Below are 25,695 nucleotides of genomic sequence, written 5' to 3'. Positions count from 1 at the left end.
AAAAAAAAAAAAAAAAAAAAAAAAAAAAAAAAAAATGTGGAGGTTGAGTGATTTCTCTTGTATGAGCATTCAGCTCAGGCAAACCTCCCAGCTCTGCCTGTGGAATGCCCTAGGTCATTTTATTATTTTATTTTTTTGATGTACTGGAGATCAAACTCAGGACCTTGCACTTGCCAAGCAGGCGGTTATGCTGCTAAGCTATATCCCCAGCCTTTACCCTAGGTCATTGTTGGCGCCAGTCAAATATAGTATATTAATAGTTGTCTTTAAAATTTTGTTATTGAATTTCATTGCCTTGTTTGCATTGTATATTCCCATAACCCATTTAACTCCCCCCCCCCAGAAATGTCTTGATAACTTGAGTTATGTGAAATGGAAAGTTATTTTGGTTGTTTTCCTTTTGGACGCGTATAGACAGAGGCCTAGAGAATGTTCGGAGTCCCTTAGGATTGCCTGTTCTCTAGGAAAGGCAGCCTTTTTCATTAAAAACAAGAAAGAAACACTAGGGGTAAATACAATAGTAAATTTTCTGCACAGCTTATGTTGACCTGGCTCCGTAAGTGTGTACTCAGCGATGCCTCCCCCACTTGTCCTTGCTTATGCTTGAGTGGTTTGCTGACCCCTCAACAGATAAAAATCTGGCTTTTTTTTTTTTTTTTTTTTTCTTCACGGAACAGTCCTATGGCTACATTTACTTTTTTATTTTTTTCTGTGTTAAGGAGTTAAGAAAAACATCCCTAAGTGCCCTGAGTGAGGAGACTGAGTTTATCATGGTCTACGTGGCCAGCCGTGGTCTCCGAGGAGTCCACTGAGCTCTGGGCCACATGCCATGTGCATCTCTGCACTTATTTCCTACTAGTGCTCTTTAATTTTTTTTTTTTTTTTTACTATGTTGACTGCCTGTGGATTTGTACTCCAAGCCATGCATTTTCTCTCCATGTTTTTCAGTGACTTTTCTTCTTGGTGTAACCCAGACCTAGGGGAAGAGGGAACAGGAACATCTGAAGCCATCTGCTGGGCTGAGCCAGCCCCAGTGCCCTGCCGCAGTCTAAAGCAGTTTCCATTTTTCTTCCTTTGCCCCTCAATTTGTTTTCCGAACCCAGAAACATAGCAGGTTTCTGAGTTGGGGTAAGGGCCGCCTCCTGGGCTGCTTCGTGGGTCTGCATCAGGGTGTTCCTACCGAACCTCGCACCCGACCTCTCCGCAGAGCTGCGGTCAGAGCCACGCCCCGGAGCACCCGTGCTTGCGTGGGGTGTCGGGGCTCTGCGCAGCTGTCAGCCTTTGGAAACACCTGTGTTTCTGCACTTCGAGAAATGCTTCTGAACTACTGTAGACCCTCACCTGCTGTGTCCCAGAGCCCAGGTCCCAGGAGGGTCACGGAGAGCGCAAATGCTGGGGTGTCTTTCACTATCACGTGCATCACAGCCCCTTTCTGAATACCAGCCAGTGTCAGTTTCTCTGAGTTTGGTAGATGCCAGTCAGTTCCTGGTATGAGGTTCGAGTTAGCACTAAATACACTGGGGCTTCATTGATGGAAACTGCTTGGAGTAAGAAGACAGTGACTGATTATTAGGATGATTAAATGCATACATTGAATATCCTCTTGCAGTGAAAAGATTCTTTAGTTTTAAATATTACAACCTAAGTAAACCAGCGGAAGCTTGCTAAAAAGGCAATCCTGCCACATACTCTGATTGGATAGAGAAAATGATTTGTATTTAACAAGAGATGTTTTGTTTTGTTTTGGTCTGTATTGGGGGTTGGATCCCAGAACCTTTGCAGTGAACTAGATCCTGCTCCCTTTTAAAAGTTTGAGACAGGGGCTTGCTGAGTTGCCCAGGGTGGGTTCAGATTTGTGATTTCCTGGTCTCAGGCCCCTACAGTTCTGGGATTAAAGGTGTGTGGCTCCCTATCTAGCTAGCAGAAGGGTTTTATATGAACGCTTGTGCAATGTGTTGCGTAGGTAGTTCTCTCCAGTGGCTGGCATTCCTGACTGTGGTCTCATTAGATTGATTGCTTTGTTGAATCTGTACTGCTTCTCTTCTTTCCAAGGATGCAAAACATTTGAAATTGTATGTGCAGGAAAAGATTTTCTAAGTAGAACCATGATTGGGCAAGAATCAAGAAATGGAATTACATCAAATTAAAAAACTTCTGTACAGCAAAGAAACCAAAGTGAACAGACAACCTACAGAATGGGAAGATGTTTTTGCCAGCTACTCCCCAGACAGAGGACTAGTATGTAGAGTATATAAAGAACACACAAAAATTTAGGCCTCTTACCACATAGTCAGTACATGGGCAAATGAAGCAAATAGACATTTTACACAAGAGGAAGTACAAATGCCAACAAATACATGACAAGATGGTCAGTATCCCCAGCCATTAGAGAAAAGCAAATTAAAACAATGCTAAGATTGTCTTACCCCAGAAAGAACGACAACCATCACGAAATCAGAAAACAAGCGCTGGAAAGGCAGTGACAGAAAAGGAGTCCGCCTGCGGTGTTGGTGGGAATGTGAGCTATCCAGCCATCGTAGAAATCAGCATGGGACTCTCTCAGAGAACTGAAATGAGAAATTCCATGTGACCCAGCCACCTCGCTTCTGGGTGTCTTCCTCACAGAGCTTAAGACGTCATACTACAACAGTGTGTGTACCGGTGTTCATAGCAGCGTAATTCGTAATAGCTAAGTCCTGGAAGCAGCCTCGGCATCTGTCAGCAGATGAATGATGGAAGAAAGTGTGGTAACACTGTATAGTGGAATACTGCTTGACCATGAAGGACAAGTTGGAGACAGCTGTAGAGAGGCGGGTGCCCTGGCAAGTACAGTATTGGATGAGATCAACCAGACACAGCTTAAGGACTGTGTGGCGCTCTGCGCTGAGCAGGGCCTAGCGCACAGAGCACAGTAAAGGATGCAGAGAGGGAGACAAGGGAGTGATCTTTTGTGAAGTGGGGGAAGGAGTCCTGGCGAGCCACCGTGGGAGAAAAGGGGGCGGGGAAGGGTGTAAGCGAAATAAAGATATGCCCCACACAGGAACCCAGTGACCTGAATGACTGCAAACATTACCTGATATAAACAAGAGCTAAGGTTAGTAATATTCACAAGAATGAAAATGGAACAAGGGGAATTAGAGGAGGCAGGAGGGAGGCAGGAGGAAAGGGGAAGATTTAAGAGAATCAAGTTGTGTTATGTACATGTGCCCACTCCCTAAGATGATTGTAAACTGCATGTACTGCAGACAGACACTAATTTTTTTTAAAAAAAAAGAATAAATTCCCATTCTGTCTTACTGTAAGTAGAATTAATTGTATTTCAGTATACAGTGAACTACACTCTTGATTCATTCTAGATTTCTAATGGCTTTGAGATGTAAATTATTTATCTACCCATCCATTTATTTGTGTGTGTGGTGCTAGGGATCGGACTCTGCACCTTGCACACGCTAGGCAAGTGCCCTACCCCGAGCTACACCTCCAGCTTGATGTAAAAATCGTTACTATCCAGTTGCTGGCCTGTGTGGAAAGAAGAGTGTGCCTTCAGGGCTTTTATGTGCCAGTCAGTGGCTACAAATCCATCTGTTCTAAAGAAGGCATTCCACTTAAATCATGGCAATATAATATTCAATTGACAGAAGTTAAAAATGGTTTTGATCAGAAGGCTGATAGTTTAATAAAATGGAAGTATTTCTTTTTTTCCAGTACTTTTGTTTTGGAAGTAGACATCGGGAATCTAACAAACAGTAGTATTTTAATTTTAATTTCAGGCTAGTGTGTGATCTTCCCTTTAAAAGGTAAAATTTAAATTCACTTTAGTGGGGCCGGGGAGATGGCTCAGTGGAATAAGCACTTCCCTGGCAAGCGCAAGGGCCTGAGTTCAATCCCTGGTTCCGCAAAAAAAAAAAAAAAAAAAAAAAAAAAAAAAAAAAAAAAATGGATAAGGATAAATTCACCTTAGTTTCAAAAAAGAGGTGCTGTGCATAACCTGTGACATCAAGCCTAGCAAACCTTTGTGAAGAGTAGGCAGACGCTCCTCATCTCCAGCTGGTAGGTGGAAGAGATGGCCTGCAGTCTGTAACCTCAACTGCGTTTGCACTCCGCTCGCTTCTAGCCTTTAACTTCCGCACTCATTTCAGTTCTTCTGATAGCTTTGTTCAAGATGAGAACACCCACGGATATTTGCTTTTTCACTTCTGGTTATTTTCTGTCCTGGGAATTTGGAGACTTACACTGTGCTGATAATGCTTTAATTTGGAATAAAAGGGGTTTGGCTACCTAGTTGTTGATGTTGTTTTGGATTTTGAAAGTAACTGCCTGCTAGCGTCCAGTTTCTGCAGTCGAACTGTCAAATGATGTGTGAGTGATGTAGAAATATTATTGAGAAAAAAAATATTATTGAGAATTGGTACTGAATTTAAGATATTGGGCCAGGGTCAGAGTAGGGCACTGAAGCCAGCTCTCTGTCCCCGCTATGAAGGGTCTCTTGTTACTGTTTCAAAATACACATGGTCTGGGGCTATAACAAAATGATATAGCACCTGCCTGGCAAGCATGAGGTTCTGAGTTCAATTCTTGGTATAGTAATAATAACCACCATCACCACCACTGCATACAGGAACCTATTACTTTTCATCCTTGCCAGTCCAACACCAGCTTCATGTGTTACCCTGACTCTGGTTAGTCAGGGACACTTCCTAAGTCAGCAATAACCAGTGCTGGCAGTGCTGTGGGGAAAAGCAAGCCCTTCTCCACTGTTGGTGGGAGTATAGGCTGGTGCAACCTCTGTGGGAATCAGGGTGGAGAGTCCTCAAAAAACTAAAAATAGAGGTTCTGTTTGACCCAGCTATTCTTCTTCTTGGTATCTCCTGAAAGAATTCAAAGCATCTCACCACTGCAATATATGTGCGCCCCTATTCATAGCAGCACAATTTCTAATAGCTAAATCTTGGAAACAGCCCAGATGCCTATCAGCCGATGAATGGATAAAGAAGATGTAGAGTTTTTTCTTTACGTATGACAGAGTACTACTCAGCTGTGAAGGATAAACTTGAGACATTTCTAGGTAAATGGATGCACCTTGAGTCCATACTCTGCAGTGAAATAAATCAGACCCATACTCAAATATCGTATTGTTTCTCTGGTGTGAGAAACTGAAAGTGTGAATAAAGTCCAAAATGTGTAATAGATACTGGGAACTAGGAAGACAGCGTTCAGATGAGAAGGGGAACAGTGAGGGTGGGGTGGGGGGAGGGGGGAGGCTAGAAGGAGAAATAGGAACAAGGCTTTTGTGTAAAAGAAAAGGGCTGGAGGGAGGGGAGTGGAGAAAAAGAAGTGAAGATATCTTGTGTCTAGGTACAGATTCCCTATGAGGAGTTGAGCATTACGTTTATCTAAAATATACCAATAAGATTAATGAAGAACTCTTCTTAGTAGGAGATGCTACTTAGAGAAGAGTCCTGGTCAGAACCTCCTGTCTGCCCACCCCCTAGCTCTGCCAGTGGGTGCCTCAGCTCATCGGCCACATGGCGTCTTTTCATTACTCCCCTGTAAGTGGGCAGTGGGCTAATTGTTGTAAATGTACATAAGTGGGGGATCCACAGAACCTGCCCCTGCCCGCACTCCCTGTTACTCTTCTAGTGGCTGGGTGTGAGGTTCAGAGGCTCTGTGGGCGCAGGTGGGCGCTTGCCCTGCTGCTGTGGCCTTTGTTGTAGCCGGCGGCAGGGACTGAAGGCTGGTCCTGAGTGGAGCCTCCCGCAGTCCTTCTGGATCACTCTCCCTCCAGGTCTCAGGGTTCCCTCTGTCGACTGTGCGGTTGTGTGTGCTCATGACGGTTGTGTCAGAGTGCATTCACAGAAGAATGACTTACCTGTGGGGTGTGTCCGCTAACACTTTGCCCCAGCAACTGTATGGGAAGTGCTTACGAAGAGTTGAATTGTGTCTCCTTGTATCCTGGTTTAGCTTCAATGATGGAAATTCTCAGGGCAGCCTGTGTGCTGATAAACTAAGTTAATTGTGTTAATTGATGGCCAAGTAGAAAATTCTTCTTTTGTCCCACACTGTTGAAAATCTTCCTGAAACCTTAGCACTCCTTAATGAGGAACAGTCTAATCTTTTTTGTTTGCTTGTTTTTTGAGCAGAATATATTTGAGAGAAAGAAAGCTCCTGTCCAAGAGAGGGACAGGAGGGGGGCCCGAGTGGGTTGTCCCCCAGTCTAATCTTTTAAAGTAAAATTAATTTAAAATAACTATGGTTCAACGAGGGAGTGTGTAGCATAGTGGATCTCCATGTGGCCCTTGGAAAGACAGCATCAAGACCTCCTAGGAGCGCGTCAGAAATACAAGGTGTTCGCCCTCACAGGCCTGTGGAACCAGTAGCAGATGGGGCTGGCGGGCTGGTGTTTAACAGTGCCTTCAGGTGGTTCTGGTGCATGCTCAAGTTTGAGAGTTGAATGTGGGGCAGCTGTTCTCAACCCTGGGTGCACATCATAATTAACTAGGGGAACTGAGAAAAAAATCTGGTAGCTGAACGTGGTGGCACATTCCTGTAATCCCAGCACTCTGGGAGGCTGAGACAAGAGGATCTCAAGTTTGAGCCCAGCCTGGGAAACTCAGCAACTTAGACCCAGTCTCAAAATAAATACATGCAGAAGCGGGAGGGCTGCAAGAATAACTCACAGGGAAGACCCTGGGTTCAGGCCCTAGTACTGCTAAAAATTAAACCAAACCAAAACAAAACCCTACTGCTGGAGTCCACCCTCAGATATCATGATTCCCCTGGGTGGGGTGCAGCATAGCTGTTTTCTGAGTGCCTCCGGGTCACACTCACGTACAGTTAAAAACCGGGAACCCTGGCTGGAGGAGCAGGGCCAAGCTCTGGCAGGCTTTCGGCATTAGCCTCTGCAACTTGCTCCTGCTAGAAGGCAAATAAGGAAAAACAGTGTTACGTTTTACTTCACCTGAGTTTTATTGAATAGACGGTTCCTTTTCATGGCCTTGCATTCATAAAACACCCCCATAAAGCTGGTGCTTTGAAGCCTGTGGCATTTCTTACAGGAGCTGCGTCCTATTTGGGTGTTACCTTCCTCAGTGCCACGTAAGTAATAGATGAGACCCATAAATGTCATAAAATCAACCATACAATAATTATAATCCTCCATGGTCATTTAAAATAATAAAGCTGTGCTCCAGGTCCAATAAATAGACATGAATGTCATACACACCTTAGGAAGCCCCCCCCCACAGTGTTGAGGAAAAATGCAAATACTGTATCTTAGAAGTGTGGTTTCCTCGATGCATTATGTAATATTCATTCATACTCTTTTTCCTCTGAGAATATGGAGAGGGAAGATTTGGAGCACCGACGTCTGTAAAAAGGCCCAGGAAAGTCTTAGGTGGATGGCTGGTCCTGAAGCAGACCTTGGGGGTGACCCTGGAGGTGGGGATGCCTCTGCAGTCCGTGCTTTGTTAGAGGGCATTTGTACTTTATTTCTTTATTTAATTTTTTCCCCATAATTTTATTGAGAAACAAATAGCACTGAGACAGTTTCAAACGAAATCGGTAGGAGAGTTTCAATAATTAACATTGCATACATTCTTCCGAGTGGTTAATTGCTGTGCAAGATGCAGACATGATACCCTATTTACAAACCTCTATTCATTAAGAGAATGTAACTATATATCTATCCTAACCACTTTGTATACACAGATACAAAATGGACATTCATCTGTATCCCCCTTTTTTTGTTAAGTTCCGTTATTTGGCAGAACCGGGGATTGAACTCAGGCCCTCGCGCTTGCCAGGCAAGCGCTTATTCTACTGAGCCATCTCCCGGGCCAAGTTCCGTTATTTGAATATTATAGGTGTGTAAACTCAGCAAAATATTCTAAGAGTCCAGCAGTCCATAATAGTATTGGGTCTTGCGCTTCACTAGCAATGTCAGAAATTGTTGACCTGAGTCCCGGCATTTGTACTTTTGAAAAGCACTTTTAAGTGAAGACACTGATCCCCGATTTCCCTCTGTGGCTGTGGTTCCTTCAGAGGTCCGCTTGTCAGCTGCAAAGATGAGAGCTGGAAGCGCCAGCACTCCTTTTCAATTGTAGGCTGCTGCTTAAGTGAGGATCTTCAGGTGCTCTTTTTCGGAATGGCCAAATTGCACACGCTTGTGAGAGAGTGGGCAACTGGTGTGTCAGAAAGAACTCGGACTTGGGCCCAAAGACCTGATCCAACTGGGCCCAACCTGGCCATGTGCCTTATGCTGTTGTCGCCCTCGATGGGACACCTGGCTGAGTGCTTTTCTGCCCTGTGTAGTGAACACTTCTCTGAGGAGGTCACTGTGTGTCCATTGGACCCAGCTAAGAAGCTATCCATAAAATTAAGTAGTGGAACTGTGGATTGGAGAGGCAAAGGAAGGGTTGTATCTGGCCTTCTTGCCCTGGAAGGGGAAAGCAGTTACCTAGTAGAAGAGTTCTCAGGGGACTGGTGGAAGGAGGGTGGGGAGGGAGTGTCTTACTCTTCAAATCCTTCCGGGGGAAGAGAGTCATGTCTGTTAGGAAAGCGCTGAGCAGGGATGGCACAGGAGCATTACTGGTGACTTACCTGGAACCTCATTTGCATTTTGACTCAGAATGCACTGTCAGTCGAGGATCTTGGTGACAACCGCATGTTGCTCAGTAACCAGAGTATTGTTTGGACCAAACTGTTGTAGCAAACTTTCCTTGGCAGTTATGCCCTGCTGGTACTGAGCCTGGTGTGCGTTAATAGTATTATACCTGCTCCTGCAAAGTAACCACAAGTGCCCAGTGACTCAGATTAAGCCGTGACTCAGGTTAGACAGGTACTCTCTGCTAAGGCAGTTATCAAATGAACACATTGCTAGAGAAGAAGTACTGCCTATTGTATTTGATCAATCTCAGCCGTGGTTTTCTACCTCAGGAGATCTCAGTGTCATTAAGAACACTTTTAATAGTACACTCAGTTTTTTAGATACAATTTTTAGAACTCTGCTGTGTTTGCTACTTTGAATTGTATTAGAGGAAAAAAGCGATTAGGAAACATAGTAATACTTTGTTAGTTTTTCATGGAATCAGAGAACCCACGCAATCCACAGGCCTTCAGTTACTTTCTTGCCTAAAACTCACTCACTGTGAGATAAAAAAGCTTGCCAACTGTTGGACCGGACTTGGATACAAAGTCAATCTTCTCAACATCATTGGTATGCTCTTTCCTTTGCATTTCTTATAACTTACTGCTTTTAGGTAAAGCAAAATTCAAGAGTAAAACTGATTTTCATATCCTTAAAGAATTAACCAGGACGATTTAATCTCTGTCACTTTTGAGACACGTTCTAAAATAGCAGTGACACAGTGACACATCGTCTAACCCATCATTTCCACTTCCGGATGTATGTAACTACGATAATTGGAAGCAAAGACTGGAAAAATATTTGTACATCCATGGTTATGGCAACATGATTTGCAGTAGCCCAAGTGTGGGAGCAGCTCAAGTGTCCCTTGACAGATGAGTGGATAAACAGAACGCAGGGTTCGCATACATTGGGACGTCCAGCCTAAACCAGGAAGGAAATTCTGACACATGCCACGAAGATGTGCTAGCTGAAGTCATCCACGCACAGAAGGCTAAGTCTGTGTGCTTCCATCCGCGTGAGGTCCCGGAGTAGGGAGATGTGTGGGCCCCAGGGAAGCGGAGGCATGGTGGGCCTGGCTCCGCTGTGGCGAGAGTGTGCCTAGCGCTCAGCCTTAGACCCAAAGATGGGTGACATGTTACACCTTGTTATTTTTATCACAGTGAAAAAAAATTTTTTTTGAAAAGAGAAGTAACTTCCAAATAAAGCCAAGACTTTGAAAGGCTTTTTAAAAAATGTACCAATAGGTAGACTGTTGGCTGCTCATTGGTCCATACGGGAGACTGAAGCCTGTAGAAGCCTGTGGAAGCAAAGCCAGCCTGGGCCCTGTCACACTTTGGCTCTGTCGCTGACCGTCTCAGTGATCCACCACCTAATCGTTAGTTTTCAATAAATGCTGACGTAGCCTGGCGGGTCTGCAGCCTTCCTGCCTGCCCTGCCGTAGAATTCTTCCTGTCTCTGACAAGTCTTTAGAAATATTCTTTAGGAACCAGCTGCCTGGGTGAGTGAGGATAGAGAGCCAGCGGACTTAGGACCTGAGGGATGCCCAGGCTCCCAGAACCTGTGCTGATTTTTTTTTTTTTCAGAACCAGGGGGCTTGAACTCAGGCCTTTGTGCTTGCCAGGAAAACACTTATTCTTCTGAGCCATCTCCCCAGGCCCTGATCATTCTTTACCGGGTATATTTGAAAACGCGGTAAACCTCTCCAATCTGTTGTCCCTCCTGCCTACCTCCCAGCTCCTGAGGCAGGACCAGAATGCCGTCACTTTCAGGACTTCTGTGCTGGCCCGGCTACCAGGCCCGGAGGCAGGGCTGTTTCTGTTAGTGCTTTCTGCTGAGCATTTGCAGCACGTGAAGAAATCAGTGTCTGTATCGCTGCCTCAAGAATGGGGCTTTTCTTCCCAAAATCCTACTATCACTCACCTGGGGAAAAGATTCTTCCCTGGGCTAATGTGTTGGTTTTATAAATATTTGATTTCTTGGTGGCTTTGGAACATCAAGCTGCTGTCATGGTCATCCACGGGCTTGTGATAGCTTTGGTTTTAGTGACACGTGCAGATGGATGACAGGCTGAAACTTAGCCTGAACACTGAGCACTGCGTGGGCCAGCCTGTGGGTGTGCTGGGTGAGAGGGGCACACACAGACCACCTTGCAGGGTAGAGGCTGTTTACTGGGCTAGCGGCTTTCCTTGGCCCGCTGCCGATCCTCCCACAGCCCTCTGGTGGCAGCCTTATTCTTCAGAAGAGGAGCCGGAAAGCCAGAGAGATTGGCAGTCTCTCAAGGCCACTAGCGAGAAAGGTGTCTGAGCATAACGTGTGACTGCGAAGCCTGCGGTCTTGCTGTTGCACCATTTCGTAATACAGGGATCGTTTTGCAGTTGGGTCGCTGAGAACGGAAAGTTTCTCTCTGAATTCGGGAAAGTTCTAATCGGAGCAGGAGCTCGGTCTGTGATTCCCCCCTGTAATCCTGAGACCTGACAGGTCACGTGGCTGCTGAAATATGTTCGCAGTCCCCAGGACCAGAGAGTAGGGTGACCCCTCTGGACCCTTGTGTGAGCTAGTAAAATACACGCTCAGAGTTAGGGAAAGAGGAGCGAGGTTGCTTGGGGGGAAGCCTCGTGCCACTAGTTCTGTTCAGTCTATTTATGGTGTCTTTCAGGAATGTTGATGGTGTGACCAGATACTCTGTTTTTTTTTTTTTTTTTTTTGCACCTGTGTATTTCTAAGTAATAGTGGCTCTTAATCTATTTTTAACTTCTAATTTATTACGTGATAGGTCTTGGAGTCTATCTTACCTTCTCCTTCCACTGATTAGTCATTCAATAAGGCTTAAGACAAGAAATAAAAATGCGACTTGAAGATGACTCACTGGGGGTATGTCTCTTTTGAGCTTGCACCTACTATTTTTCCTAAGACTAATGTATCTGGTGCATGATTCGTCGTACCTGAATGAATGGGTGGATGAAAGGGCGTGCTGATTGGGAAGAGTGGTCGTTTCTAGCCTTGAATCGTTGCTTATGTCTTTTGTAGTATTTGTGCAGCTACACTTTTTACCTTTAGCCATTGGGGAGAAAGGCAGAAACCTAATTCCAAATTTAGGAATTTTTATAGCCACAGTGGCTTTTTTCTTGGGGGGGTGGAGTTATAATTTGATGGTCTCTGAATCCATCAAGTAAGTGATACACTTTTTAAACAGGATTTACTATAATTTGATAAGCCTGTGATCACACATTGAAGCAGATGGCAGTAATATCTTTAGTAAGATGTCAGTGTGAGACATTCATCCGGGTTTAGTGAGGTTCAGAAGAAAAGATGCAGTCCCTTCCATCTCCAAATTTTTGAATGAGCCGTATCCCATTTAGAAATATCACACCTACCCTCCTTTCTCCTTGCCATATTTTCCCGCCCGGAAGAGTTTTCACTCTTTCTTCTTCAAAGCACAGCTTTGCTGGGAGAAGAGGAGTCAGGAACGTGGGGACGTGTCCCTGGAACTGACATCTCTGTTGGAATATATTTTTTCTGTAGAAATGCTGTTATGGAAATAGTTGGTTATATGATACTATAAGCTTCTAGTGGTTACTTAGTGTGCTTAAGTAGACTTAAAATCACAGTTTCCGAAAGCATTTGTGGCTGGGTGTCCCTTCTTCCTACCTGTGTAGCTCTGCTGGTGGGCAGCCAGGCCCTGGGGAGGCCGTGCTCACCCGCTGGACGCGTGCCTGGGAGCGGGGCTCTGCGTCTCTGTGCCTTGTGAGCTGGCACTCCTGCGGGCACAGGGGCCTGCCCGAAGGTACTGGCTGGATTGGGTTGGGCTGAAAGAACAGAAACTTGCACCTTCCCCATTTGCACCCTTGGTGGTTTCTCAAGGAACATCCTTATGTGGATTCTTTATCAAAGTTGGAAGAAGAAAATGCAGAGTGATTGATTTCTTGATCACTTTGTGTACTTAACAGCCAGATATCCGACAAAGTGCTGCTGTTGTAGATGGACTTTGAATTAACTTAGGTTTCTTTTTTTAATCTTTATTTTTTTTACTAGTATATGTTTGTCATACATATTGGTTGCATTCATTGTAGGGAATTTATGTCAGTATATATCTTTTTTTTTTTTTTTTCGGAACCGGGCATTGAGCTCAGGCACTTGCGCTTTCAGGGAAGCACTTATTCCACTGAGCCATCTCCTCGGCCCCCTGTCAGTATATATCTTGATCTTTCTTTTTTTTTTCCCCTCACTCCCTTCCGCTTCCTCCAACCCCTCGTCCTCTCCCCATTTATAAAAGCTTTGTTTCAGGTTTTTTTCCTTGTACTCTTTTTCCCCTTTCTCTCCCTTCACTCCCCCTCCCTTGTTCTCCTTCCCAATTAAACATGTTCTTCCTACTTCCCAGTGTCTCCTCCATTATGCTCCCTGTTTACCCTTTAGGTTTTAAACACAAGAGAAACAATGTGATAGTTAAAGTCGTGTGTCCAATTTATTTCACATGAGAATACGGTCTCAAGGTGCATCCCTTTTCCTACAGATGTCTCACGTTTATCCTTCTTCATGGCAGAGTTATACTCTGTTCTTTATCCACTTGTCATTGATGGACAGTCTGGGCTATTTCCAAGATTAAGCTGTTGTAAACTGTGTTGCTGTGAACGTGGTGTGTGTCTGTCACTGTGCTCTGATGCTTTTAGCTCTTGGGGAAGATACCTAGAAGGGAAACAGTTGGGTCAAACGGAACAGCTAGTTTTAGTTCTGTGCGGAATCTCCGTACTAATTTCCGTAATAGGCGCACCAGCATACACTCCCACTAGTGATGGAGAAGGGCTCTTTTTTCCTACAGCTCCACCAGCATTTGTGATTGGCTGATTTCTTTCTTTATTTGGTACACGGTCTCACTACACAGATCGGACTCGTAGTGATCCTCCTGTTTTCAGCCTCCCAAGTGATGGGATTACAGGCGTGTGCCACCAAGCCCAGACTCAGTTGCCGTCTTAGTGCGCCCTGGAGGGCCAGCACGGCCCGCGAGTGTTCGAACTCTGGGTTTTTTTTTTTTTTTTTTGCAACTGGGGATTGAACTCAGGACCTTGTGCTTGCCAGGGAAGTGCTTATTCCACTGAGCCATCTCCCTGGCAAGTGTTCGAACTCTGGCTGCTGCACTTAAAAAGGTAGCAGTCTTGAACACATAAACATGTACAGCAGCACACTGGCTGTGACTCTTTATCTGAGAAATGTCTATTTCAAATACCCATTTTTGGATTGGTTCTTTATTTTGGGAAAATCTTTTTTTTAAATAGTTTTTTATTTTTATTTTTTTAAATTTATTTTTATTTTTTTACTAGGTCTTTATATATTCTAAATATTAGTCCTTTGTGATGAGTAGCTGGTAAGTTTTTACGTGCATAATGGTAGGTTGTCCCATTACTGGGTTGATGGTTTCTTTTGCTGTACAAAAAGCTTTTAATTTGATGCACTCTCGGGTGTTGATTCTTAGTACTGTTTCCCGTGTGGCCAGAGTTGTGCTGCATAAGCCCAGCGAGCCTGCAGTAGGGTTAGGTTAGGGTGCTGGTTCTGGTACCTTCAGATCCACAGAGTTTGGGCCGACCCTCACCTCTGGTTGTGGGGCTGGGGCCTGAGTTGTTTACCTCGTAATACTGCAGGTATCTCTTGCTGGCCTGACCACAGTGCCCTGGCTGTAGACATTTCCAGTGACTGTCCCTCACCCAGTCACTGTGTACTTTTAACAGTGGGATCCCTGAGATGAAGCCAGCCCGCTGTTTTCAGCGTCTCGGGTTCCTTTGGCCCCTCCCTACAGTGCCATCCAGCAGCAGTTGCTTGGGCTGGAGCCTCCTACCATCTGTGGTGGCGACAGTATGCCACACTCTGTTGTTCCACGGGAGTGTTTCTCCCTGGAGGCCTCTAGGTCACCCACTTTCACTGTGTCTCTGTACATTGCATCTTCCTTTCTCTTGCCAGCAGCTGGGGGAAAGTGCAGCTTGTGCCTTTCTCTTTCTGCACTGAGATCTGTCTCCTCTCTCTAAAGGTTCCGTTTGCCCCTTCACATTCTTCGGGGGTCCTGGGAATCCACCTCCTTTCTTTTTTTCTTCCCCAAGTTGCTATTTTCCAGCATCTGGATTCCAAAACTCAGGGAGGCTGATTTGCTACTTGTCTTAGTTACTTTTTACTTGTTGCTGGGACAAATACCCTAAGCTCAAAATGAAGGAAGGAAAGGTTTAGCTCACAGTTACTGGAGGGTTCAGTCCATAAGCCACTGGCTCCAAGGCAAACAGCAGTTCATGCAGCAGAAAACAATGAAGAGCAGAAGAGGAGCAGCAGCTGCGGCGTCCATCAAGCCTCTCGACGGCACTCCAAAGTGGCCCAGCTGAGAAGACTTCTCCATGGACGTGGAGACTTCTCCACGGAAGCGGGCCACGTGGCAGGAAGTCGGGCAGGGCGGGCAGGAAGCCTTTCTCAATTCCTGGGCCCTGCCCACCTGCAGGTCGAGTCCCCCACGCTGCTGGAGCTGATTCAGCCAAGTTGACACAATGTATGAACTAATACACTACTGCTTGTTGCTCCACTGTCTTCCCACAAGTCCACTAGTGTATGTTGCTTATAACAAAATATTTGTGTGTTGGGGCTGGCAAGATAGCTCAGTGGTCTGTAAGCCTGCTTAGGCAGCTGCAGGGGGCCACATGCCACACCCCTACCCCACCTGCCCTCAGGTCGGGCTGAGCTGGCAAAGAAACCAAAATTGTGTGGCGCTGGGGATGAAATTTAAGGTCTTGTTCATGCTGGGCAAGTGCTGTGTTACTGCCCTACATCCCCAGCTTGCTTTACAATTTTTCTGTAACTATCAGCAGTGAAGCACTGTCTTTTAGGATTATTCACAGTTGTCTTTAATAGTAAGCTAAGGAAACGCAGTCTGAGAAGTTTGCCTTGATGTAGTGTGGTTATTGAGTAGTTCCCGCCTTTTCAAAATAAAGTCTTTAATACAATGAATTATTTTTAAAGCAGCCATTTTCAAATATTTTGCTACTTATTAATTTTCTGAGTTTTCGGTGAAGGTTTCTCTGTGGCTGGGTGACTAATTTAGTCGCATGCTGCTTCTATTTGTAGCTTCAGTAGAAGTGAGCAGACTTCACATGAATAGCTTCATTTAGTTTCATAATGCAGAAAACAAAATCATGGAAAGGGAAAGGGAAGAAAATAATAATACAAAATCATCAGGATGAAGGTGATTGGCTGGTAGCTGCGGTTGAGAGAAAGTGAAACTTTTGGCTTCCGTGAACTGGCTCCGTGGGCGAGCTGCAGAGGTTGTATGCTTAACGTGCCCCTCGAAGCTTGTTAAATCTATCCTGAGTCCCATACTGCTTCACACCTGCTTCTGAGGCTGGTTGCTCCATAAGCCACAAAGGTGCTCTCCGGAGGAAGATTCCTTTAGCTGGGGACTTCCAGGGGCCTCGCTCTTGTTTGCAACGAAAGTGACCAGACAATACATTCTGCCCAGTCCGTGCGTGTGAGGGATTCGGGGACACCTAGCAAAGAGGTTTAACCTAGTTTCCCAGCTGAAAATAGAGGGAGGCAGGGCCGGGCACATGCCGGAGAGCCAGGAGCTGGCCACCCTCGGCCTCCTTGCTGCAGGGCGCCGGGCTTCATCCTTCTAGGCCGGGCTCTTTCCTCAGCCTGCGCATCAAGGTTCCTGGCTGCCAGCAGCTGAGAAGTGCGCAGTCCAGGTTAAGCAGAAGAAAATCTTGCAGCTTTCTTAACACAATCTGCAGAATGAGTAGAATAAAGTAGGTTTTAAGGGCATTCTGAGCCAGGGACTTGAGATACTGTTGTATGTCTGTCCTGCCTTTCTCTCTACTTCTGTCACTGTTGGCTTCTTTTTTTTTTTTTTTTTTTTTTTTTTTTAGTGCAGGTCGGTTTTCTCTGCTGAAATCTGTCATGGCCAGAGTCCTGCCAATGACTCTGTAGACTCTCTAGACATTTCCAGTTAAGATTCTTTAACCAAGGCAGGGGAGGTAGCTCAGAGGCATAAGCACCCACCTGGCAAGCACAAGGTCCCAAGTTCGATCCCCCGACCCACATGCCGTGCTGGCCTGGAGCCAGGTATGGTGTTGTGTACCTGTAATCCCAACATTCTGGAGGGTGAGACAGGAGGATCACTGTGAGTTCAAGACAGCCTGGGGGTTACAGAAGGGAGCACAAGGCCAGCCTGAACTGCATAGCGAGACCCTGTCAAAACAGATTCCTTAACCATTTCATTGAACATCCTTTTTAAGTTTGCTGATACTAATTTTGTCTGTTTGTGGGCTTTATTCTCAACTAGACTTAAGTCCCTTTTCTGTTTTAGTACCCTGTGTGGTGGTGGGTCTTCAGGAGTTACGGATTGAGCATCACACTAAGGACTAAGAACCCAGAGATGAAAGAGAAAGAGTTTTCATTTCTAAATACTGGGCCCTGGGGTTGGGGAGATAGCTCGGAGGTCTGAGTGCCTGCCTGGCAAGCGCAAGGACCCAAGTTTGTTACCCAGTACCGCATGCCACGCTGGCCCCAGAACCCTAGGTGGGCTGTGCCAGCCACTGAAAAGGAAGAAGAAAATGGGGCCCTCTCCGGGAATTGGGGATGCAGGGATGACACTGACAGATAGGAAAGGAGCCTTCTTGCAGTTTATGATTGCTTAAAATTTCTACAGGTTAACTACATTGCTAAGTTTTTTTGTTACTTGATCTGAAGCTCTCATATTTATCTTTTAAATTGTTTAATTATTCAGTACAGGGTCTTGCTGTGCAACTGGGACTGGTATTGATCTTACTCTCTCAGCCTCCACAGCGCTGGGATTACAGGCGTGCACCACCATGCTCAGTTTTGGTGGCCAGCCGGGCACAGGGCTGGCACAGCGTGCGGTACCGGTGATCCAACCCAGCTCCTTGCACTTGATTATATTGTGCCATGGCCCATGATCATATTTATCTTTTAAGTAATTATTTAAGAAACAAAATAGGTAATTAGTAGTTGATATTTGTGCCAGGTGTATTGGACTACATCTGTGATCCCAGCATTCTGGGAGGCTGAGGCAGAAGGATTACAAGTTTGAGCCCAGCTGGTAGAGCAATGTAGTGGGACCTTATTTAAGAAAAGGGAGGGGGAACTAGGGATGGAGTCAAGGGCCAAGAAGCTGGGTCTGGTCACTCGTCTCTGTCTGTCTGTGTGTCTGTCTGTCTTGTCTGTCTCTCTCTCTCGCTCTCTCTCTGTCTGTCTCTCTCTCACACACACATTCTTTCACTGAACTTTCACATTCACACTCACTTGCATGCCCATGTACACACATAGAGACGTGACAGAGGAGGAAAAGCTACCACCTGTGTGACCCATAGAACCTGTAATCTTCCTGTCTGGTTCTTTGTAGAACAAACCATCCTGTCCTTTTTCGTGGATAGCAAGGTGTACATCTGTAGATCATATAGAGAATAAATGTACACTCACAAACACATGTATGTATGTATGTGTTTGTCTCCTTCCCCATACCTTTCCTAGACTGCGATTGCTCAGTTTGGGGCATGTTACCTCAAAGTTGGTAAAAATTAGTTTCAGAGGTGGTGAGATCTTAGGTATTGCAATATTTGTAGCCTTCCAAAGGTCTGTACTATATAAAGAAATACACCACTGATACTAAAATTTCTTGGGGGACAATCAGGAAAATATACCCAATTAGGCTCATTAGAGGATTGATGATGAAAAATAATTTGAGAAGCACTGCCTTGTCTGAATTCCAGAAGGCAAGGCATGTGGTTTAGTAACTTCTGAAGATACCCTCATTTAACAGGGATATGAGAGATAATGGTGAATTTTTATGTTCTAAAAGCTTTAAGGGCCATTGAGGTAGCTCAGCGGACTAAGCACCTGTTTAGGCAAGCTCGGGGACTGGGGTTTGATCCCTGACATCACATGCCATGCCAGCCCTGTCCCCAGGTGCGCTGAATTGGCCACTGAAAGCAGGCATAGTGGCACACTCCTGTGATCCCAGCACCGGGGGGCCTGAGAACAGGAGGATCACTACAAGTCCCAGCTGTGCGATGAGACTCTGTACCAAAAAAAAAAAAAAAAAAAAAAAAAAAAAGCTGTATTATAGTAAAAGACACGTTGACGTTAATCCTTCTTAAAAATTCTCCCTTCGCGTTATTCCATCACTTGTGTAGCTCTCTGAAGCAGCTCTGGACGTCCTCTTAGGTCAGTGACACTAGCAGCACTGCTGTAGCTGCCGCCACCCCCTGAATTGATTCAGAACCTTTACCTTTCATGGCCATTTTGACTTTGGGGAGGAGACAGAAGGTACGTAGTGCCAGGTCCAGCGAATACAGTTGGAGAGGACGCACCGTGATGTTTTCATTTGCCAGAAATTGCCATAAAGCTTTGATTAACGCGCCGTGATCATAAAATACAGTGTGTACCAACCGTTTATCATGGTAAGAGATGCTGTCACTAATCCCCCTCAGAAAGCCCCTGCTGACTTTATTTTATTTATTTATTTTTTTAGTACAGGATCTACAGGATCTCACTACTAGATTGGATTTATAGTGAGCCTCCTGTTTTCAGCCTCCCAAGAGCTGGAATTACAGACGCACACCACCACACTCGGTCTCAATCACCATCTCAGTGCGCCCTGCGGGTGGGCCAGGCCCAGCAGGCCCAGGGATCGAACCCCAGCCCCTGCACTCTGCCTAAGCAGGTGCTTTAGTCCACTGACCCTGCTTACTTTAAACACGCTTACTCCATTGTTTTTGGCAATGTAACTTTTACTGTGATAAGATTTTTGGAAAATTTAAACATTCATCCTGTTTTTTGTTTCCTCCTTGTATGTATTTCTTTAGTTTGCAGTATTCGCGGTCTCATCGTTGAGGGATGAAACCTGTGGTGTGGGCCACTGACTCCACTCAGTCCAGAAGTGGCTTCCACAGCAAATGCTCTGAAGCACTGGGTGTTTCGGGGAGGGGGACATGCTCTGTGTGAAACCTAGAACCTCATCGTGCTAAACATGCACTTTACTGCTGAGCTAATGCCTCAGTTTCTGGGACTTGCAGAAAAATGTATTTATCCTTTTAGAAGTTCATCAAGTGATTTGTCGCGCTCATTCATCATACTAGTGCTTCTTGCTTGTTAGGTATATTCTTACTCAGCTGTGTGTGTGTGTGTGTGTGTGTGTGTGTGTGTGTGTGTTACTGATACAGTAAAAGACTGTAGATGCTGAGGTATAGAGCTCTCGGTCCCTAAAGCTCCCTGTAAGCGCCTAAAGCCACGGCAGTTCTTGTGTGGGTAGGAAACACTGGCGCATCATTACTTTACCCGATAAATAAAGTCTGATTTTAGTATGCAGACTTTGAAAGCAGGCTGCTGAAATGTCAGGAGCTTAGGTCACCCAGATCTTGCCCCGCAGGGAAGGACGTGTCTTACACATATCGGCACAGCGGTGCCTGGCGCATGCGCTTCTGGGGCTGGCTGTACCAAGGGCGTACCTGTACCTGCCTGTTGTGCCCTGCAGTTATCATTCCTAGCTGGTTTTTTTCGTCACACCCTGTCCTCTCTCATGGACCTGTTCCTGTAGACCCCAGTGGCAGGTGAGCAAAGCTGGATGACGACAAATAGTAGGATGCAGGTAAGTAGCAGAGGATTGTCCACTCGGCGGTCATTCTGCAGGGCACTTCTGCCTACCCTGGTGGCCACCGGTAGAGCAGTACCAGCCCATGGGCGGCTCTTAAGAGCCACACCTCCCACCGGGCTGGAAGCTGGAGGTGGCATCTGGGAAGAGGGCCATCCATTCTGCCCAGTCCTCTGAAAGGCTGTGCCACTTATCTCTACCCAAATTCTCTTTGGAGCAGGATGCCCCTGGGAATGCAAGAGAGGTCCACCTGAGTGACCTCTGTGAACACAAAAGTTGTGTCTTGTGGCTGGGGTGGTAGAGCACATCCCTAACACAGCCCTGGGTTCAATCCCAGACTTTGGGGTAGGGAAAGACAAAAGAAAAAATACTTAGGGAGAAAAAGAACAAAGAAAACAATTTTTAAATTTATGTTTTATTTTTGCCTTTTTGGTTGACCAAGATTATTTTTATTTCTAACATTTGTGTATTTGTGGCAGTGCACTCCACCAGATGTGTATTTGCTTAGTGTAGAAGCATCCATGTATGTTGTACACAGAATTGACACTTCTCAGAAATGAGCCGCACCCATCCCGTGCCCCGCACATCCCGCGGAAACCCAGCGCAGACTTGGTCATTGCTGGCGAAGCAAAGCTGGCCACTGGTGGTGTACAAGCAGGCATTTGCCTTAGGAGAGAGGTGCCTTCACCGGTAGTGATAAAGACAGCCAAGTGCAGTGGGGCCTGCACGAAGAGTGAGAGCCCTCCTCTCATCCCCCTCTTTATGTCCCTGGGCTTGGAATTGTTGCCTCATGGGCTCTATGGGAACCCTTTGTCCCGCCTTTGCTGACCTTGGCTGTGTCACAGAGGCCCTCGGACTTCCTCAGCTTCTGCAGTCTCCATGGCCCTAAACAGGCCCCATGCATTCTCCTGGCACAGAGGGTAAGAAGGGTCAGGCTTCCCGTGGCCTTCTTGGAGCGGAGCTGGGGTCTGTTCTCAGTGAGGATCTCAACATTCAGAGACCTGTCTCTTCGAGAAGGACACATGTACTGTTGTTGCTGTTCACGGGGCTCTGGACTACTTCCAGGGAGGATTTATCTCACATGTCTCAGGTTTGAATCAGATGTTTGACACTTCTAATGTTATCCTTTTACCCATAAACCATCATAAATGGCCTACTCTGACTATGATGTTCAGGCAGAATTAAACTGGAAGTAAAAATTATATAATTCACGACAGCTACCCATTGAGTCAGGTCTGTAGTCTGAACACACAGGCAACGGGTGGTTAATCTGCACTGCATAACTTCTTCATACGTGTTCCCAAAGAATGGTCTTACACAGCCACCAGAAAACTTGGGGTAACAGTCTGAAGTGAGTGCTATTTGATGATCAAATAGCATTAGAACGCAGGTGACTTGTACCTGCCAGCCCATCCTGGGCTTCCCGGTCCACTTCCTGGAGGCTTCCCCCATGAAGGTCTTGTACCCCTGAGTATTTGGCCTGTTCTAGTCATTGCGAGGACACAGTCATGCAGTTATTTTCATACCAGGCCAGCCAGGTCGCCCTCCTTAATTTACTGAGCTTCTAGTGATGGGATTAGATTACTAGGAGCAACTGGATTTTGATGAGCACCTTGTAAGGGTGATGGCGTAGTAGAGGTCCCTTTTTAAGGCTTCCCAGAACTAGTGACTAGTGCTGTAACTGTTTATAAATGACTGTGATCTTTTTTTTTTTTTTTTTTTTTTTTTTTTTTTTTTTTTTTTTTTTTTACTGATAATCTCGCTCTGTAGTTCAGGCTGGCTTTGAGCTTACTGTGTAGCCGGGGCTGTTCTTGAGCTAGTGGCGAGCATCCTGCTTCAGCCTCCTGAGTGCTGGGATTCCTTGCGTGCTGCTCTGCTCCTGGCTGAAAGTGAGCCCTCTGAACCAGACGCCTTAGTGAAAGCCATGATCCAAAGGTTAATTCCCAGCAGAGATGGTCAGAAAGATTTATTTTAGGACTCTCTGAGGCACACCTCCGGGCTTGCTCATTGTCAGAGTGACAGAAGAAAGGGACAGACCGAGGTCCTGCGGCCAGTGCCAGAAGTGCACGTTGCACTCCTAAGCCGGCTTTATGAGTGCAGCCCTTTGCTCTCATGCACGGGAGGGAGCGCGGCCTGACAACTCTCCATCGTCACGTATTGCCTGGCACTTCATGTTCCTGGCACCCAGAGAGGTGGTAGTCGTGGTGTCCACGGGACAGTCTCTTCCACTCTTCCCTCAAGAGAAGGAAGGACTTGTCTTACTCTACTGAGCCAAAGTTTAAATTTAGTGAGATCAAGTCATTGTGTATGTTTTAAACAGTTGATAAGCCTTCCCTTGGAAGTGAGATGCTCTTGATATTGTATTTAAAAAAATACACATATATTCTGTCTGATTCTAAGAAAGAATTAAGTAGATAATTTATTTTTGAGTCATGTTAGAAACTCCCAGGGCCTTACATTACAAATGTAGTCCTGCTTGAAGGGTTTTTTTTTTTTTTTAAAGTGTATTTGGTGTACAGGGCCTATAGGGTCTCACTGTGAAGGTCGGACTTGTAGTGATTGGCCTATTTACAGCCTCCCAAGAGCTGGGATTACAGATGCGCCCACCATGCCCAGTCTCAGTCACCATCTCAGTGGCCAGGGGTTGAACCCGGCCACTGTGCCTGCCTAAGCAGGCACTTTAGTCCATGAGCTATCTGGCCGGCCCTCCTGCTTGAAGTTCTTCCTAGTGCCTCAAACTCATCTCTAGTGCTTTAAACTCCCCTCATCTTACACATTTCTCAAGAGCAAGGACATGCTTGTGTGCACATACACAAGATGTTATCCCACTTGTGTGAACGTTATGAAGACAAAATTCTTGGAAAGTTGTGAGGTGCTTGCAGCGGTTGACTTTTCAGTGTTGAGGAGACTTTTCCCTAGGTCTTGGTGGGTTTGCGGCCAGGACTGACTTCTGTGACCACAGTGCTGAAGAGAGAGCTTTCTTTCAGGATATGAGTTGTTCTTAATGTCTAACTTCCAACTTAAAAAAACCCAATACTGTATATATTTTAACTTCAAAACTGAGGCAGATTGAGACTCCTTCCTGTACAAAGCTTCAAGGTGAGATACGTCACATTCCTGGAGGCGTGAAGTTTTTCAGCCCACCGTTACAGGTTGAGAGGGAGATTTTCCCTTCTCTCCCAGATTCGCAAACTGATTTCATTGTCATTTGTGTTTTCCTATTGGGCCATGAGAATTACTAAGGCTGGGAAATGGAAATGGGTCCTTAGGATCTGTGTACTCTGATGGTTGCTAATTTTTTCCAATAATAAGTTAAAGTGAAAACTCATCAGAGAACCAGGCAGGATGGTACATACCTGTAATCCCAGCACTTAGAAGGCTGAGGCGGGAGGTTTCGTGAATTTGAGGCACTCCTGGGTGCATAATTCATGGCTAACCTAGGCAACACAGGAAAACAAAACAAAAACTCAGAAGAGCTGGAATTTATTCTTTTTTATTTTTAAAAAATTTATGCTAAGGGGGCCAGGGAGATGGCTCAGTGGAATAAGCACTTGCCTGGCATGTGCAAGGACCTGAGTTCAATCCCTGGTTCCGCCAAAAAATAAATTAAAAAAAAAAAAAAAGCCAGCTTCATTTTAAAATTTATGCTGAGGTTAAGGTACTACTATATTTCTAGTCAGTTTTTTTTTTGTTTTGTTTTGTTTTTTGTTTTTTGCCTGTTTGTGGCAATGTGTTGACAAAGTAAAAAAGATAAATAGATTTAAGATTCTCAAGTATGCATGTTATTTGAATCAAGATTTCTCCCGAGAATTTCCAATCTGAAACTGTGTAAAAACTGCCTTTAAATGTGGATAAGAATTATATTTAAGGGCTGGGGAGATAGTTTGGCTGTTTAAGCGCCTGCCTAGCAAACGCAAGGACCTGGGTGCCGTGCCTGCCCTAGAACCCCAGGTACACCCTGCCAGCCACCTAAGCTGGGTATGGTGGTACACGCCTGTAATCTCAGCACTGGGTGGGGTGGGGGGGCTAAGACAAGAGGATCACTATGAATCTGAGCTGCATAGTGAGACCTTATATCAAATTAAATAAAAGATAAAAAAATTATAAAGAATTATGTTTAAATCTGGCACATGAGGTATAACTAAAAGGACAGAGGGTATGGAGGGTCTAGAATGACAAGATGGGCTTCTGTCACTTTAGCTAAATGGTCTTTGATGACATCTCCCACCTCTCTGAGCTAGATCCTTCAGCTGTAAGGTAAGGATGACTCATGCTGTGCCTACTCTTTAGGGATTTTGTTCAACTACTGCACATAGTATGATGATGTTATTTATTAAATATTGTGCATCATTATCTGTTAAGTGGGACTATGCAGCCACAGAAACACACAGGTGGTGTAATTAGCTGTTGAGTAGCTAATTCCCAAGTGGAAGGAATACAAATAGACAAAAATGGATTTCTCCCCCACACCCCTTTTTTGTGATACTTGGGATTGAGCTCTGGGCCTTTGTCCTGAACTGTATCTCCAGCCCTTTTAAAATATTTTATTGGTGCCAGAGAGATGGCTCAGTGGAATAAGCGCTTCCCTGGCAAGCGCAAGGGTCTGAGTTCAATCTCTGCTTCCACAAAAAAAAAAAAAAAAAAAAAATTGAGACTGAGTTTTGCTTAATGATAACATGGCCCGGCTTGGCTTGATCCTCCTGCCTCAGCCTGTGGGATTGCAGGTTTGTGACACCGTGCCCAGCAACATGCCACCTTTAAAGACATTCTTAAATGGTCCTGTCCAGTCCCACTGAATGTATACATTGCTGTCTGTCTGTCTGTCTTGGTCAGTCTGTCTCTGTCTCTGTCTCTGTCTCTGTCTCTGTCTCTGTCTCTGTCTCTGTCTCTGTCTCTGTCTCTGTCTCTGTCGCTCTTCTACTGGAAATTGAGCTCAGGACCTTGCGCCTGCCAAGCAAGCATTGTGCCACTGAGCTGTATTCCTACTCTTGAATACATACATTGAAGAAAACCGTAAGAAGAAATGTCCATCCTGGAGGCTTGCCCTAGCGTACCCAATTTCTGTATACTTACAGGTTACCAAGAAAAGCCTTATTACTTTCTGCAGCCTTAGCATTTTCTTCCTTGCAGCCTTATCCTGACTATATTTTCTCTTCATAAATATATTTGGAATATATTATATAGCCACCTAAAAATATTTGTCCCCCATAAATGATGAGCATTGCATTTCCATTTCTTTTTTTTTCCAAAAATTTATTGATAAACAGCAATGAGACAGTTTCAAATCAAATTGGAAGTACAGATTCAACAAATAACACACTGCATAAAGTCTTTTTAGTGGTTAATTGCTGTACAAGATGCGGACCTGAGATCCTATTTACAAACACCATTAGAACAAATCATTCTATTCATTAAG

The 25,695-nt window shown here is 45.3% G+C and overlaps 1 protein-coding gene across 3 annotated transcripts in view; it reads left to right on the top strand.

Moving 5' to 3' along the window:
* The window catches only part of Igf2bp2 (insulin like growth factor 2 mRNA binding protein 2), a 149,554-nt gene that overhangs the window by 17,823 nt on the left and 106,036 nt on the right, over nucleotides 1–25,695 (top strand). Inside the window, exon 1 of one of the 3 annotated variants that reach the window (XM_023700936.1) lies at nucleotides 21,217–21,369. The exons of the other annotated variants lie outside the window; for them this stretch is intronic. Coding sequence (XP_023556704.1) covers nucleotides 21,302–21,369 — 68 coding nt within the window. The 5' untranslated portion in view covers nucleotides 21,217–21,301. Of the gene's footprint in view, nucleotides 1–21,216; nucleotides 21,370–25,695 lie in introns of those variants that run through there. 3 annotated transcript variants of the gene reach the window in all.

Source organism: Octodon degus, unplaced genomic scaffold, assembly GCF_000260255.1.
Source record: "Octodon degus isolate 3935 unplaced genomic scaffold, OctDeg1.0 scaffold00128, whole genome shotgun sequence".
In the NCBI taxonomy this organism is placed as follows: domain Eukaryota; kingdom Metazoa; phylum Chordata; class Mammalia; order Rodentia; family Octodontidae; genus Octodon; species Octodon degus.
This window is presented reverse-complemented; position numbering and strand designations above follow the sequence as displayed.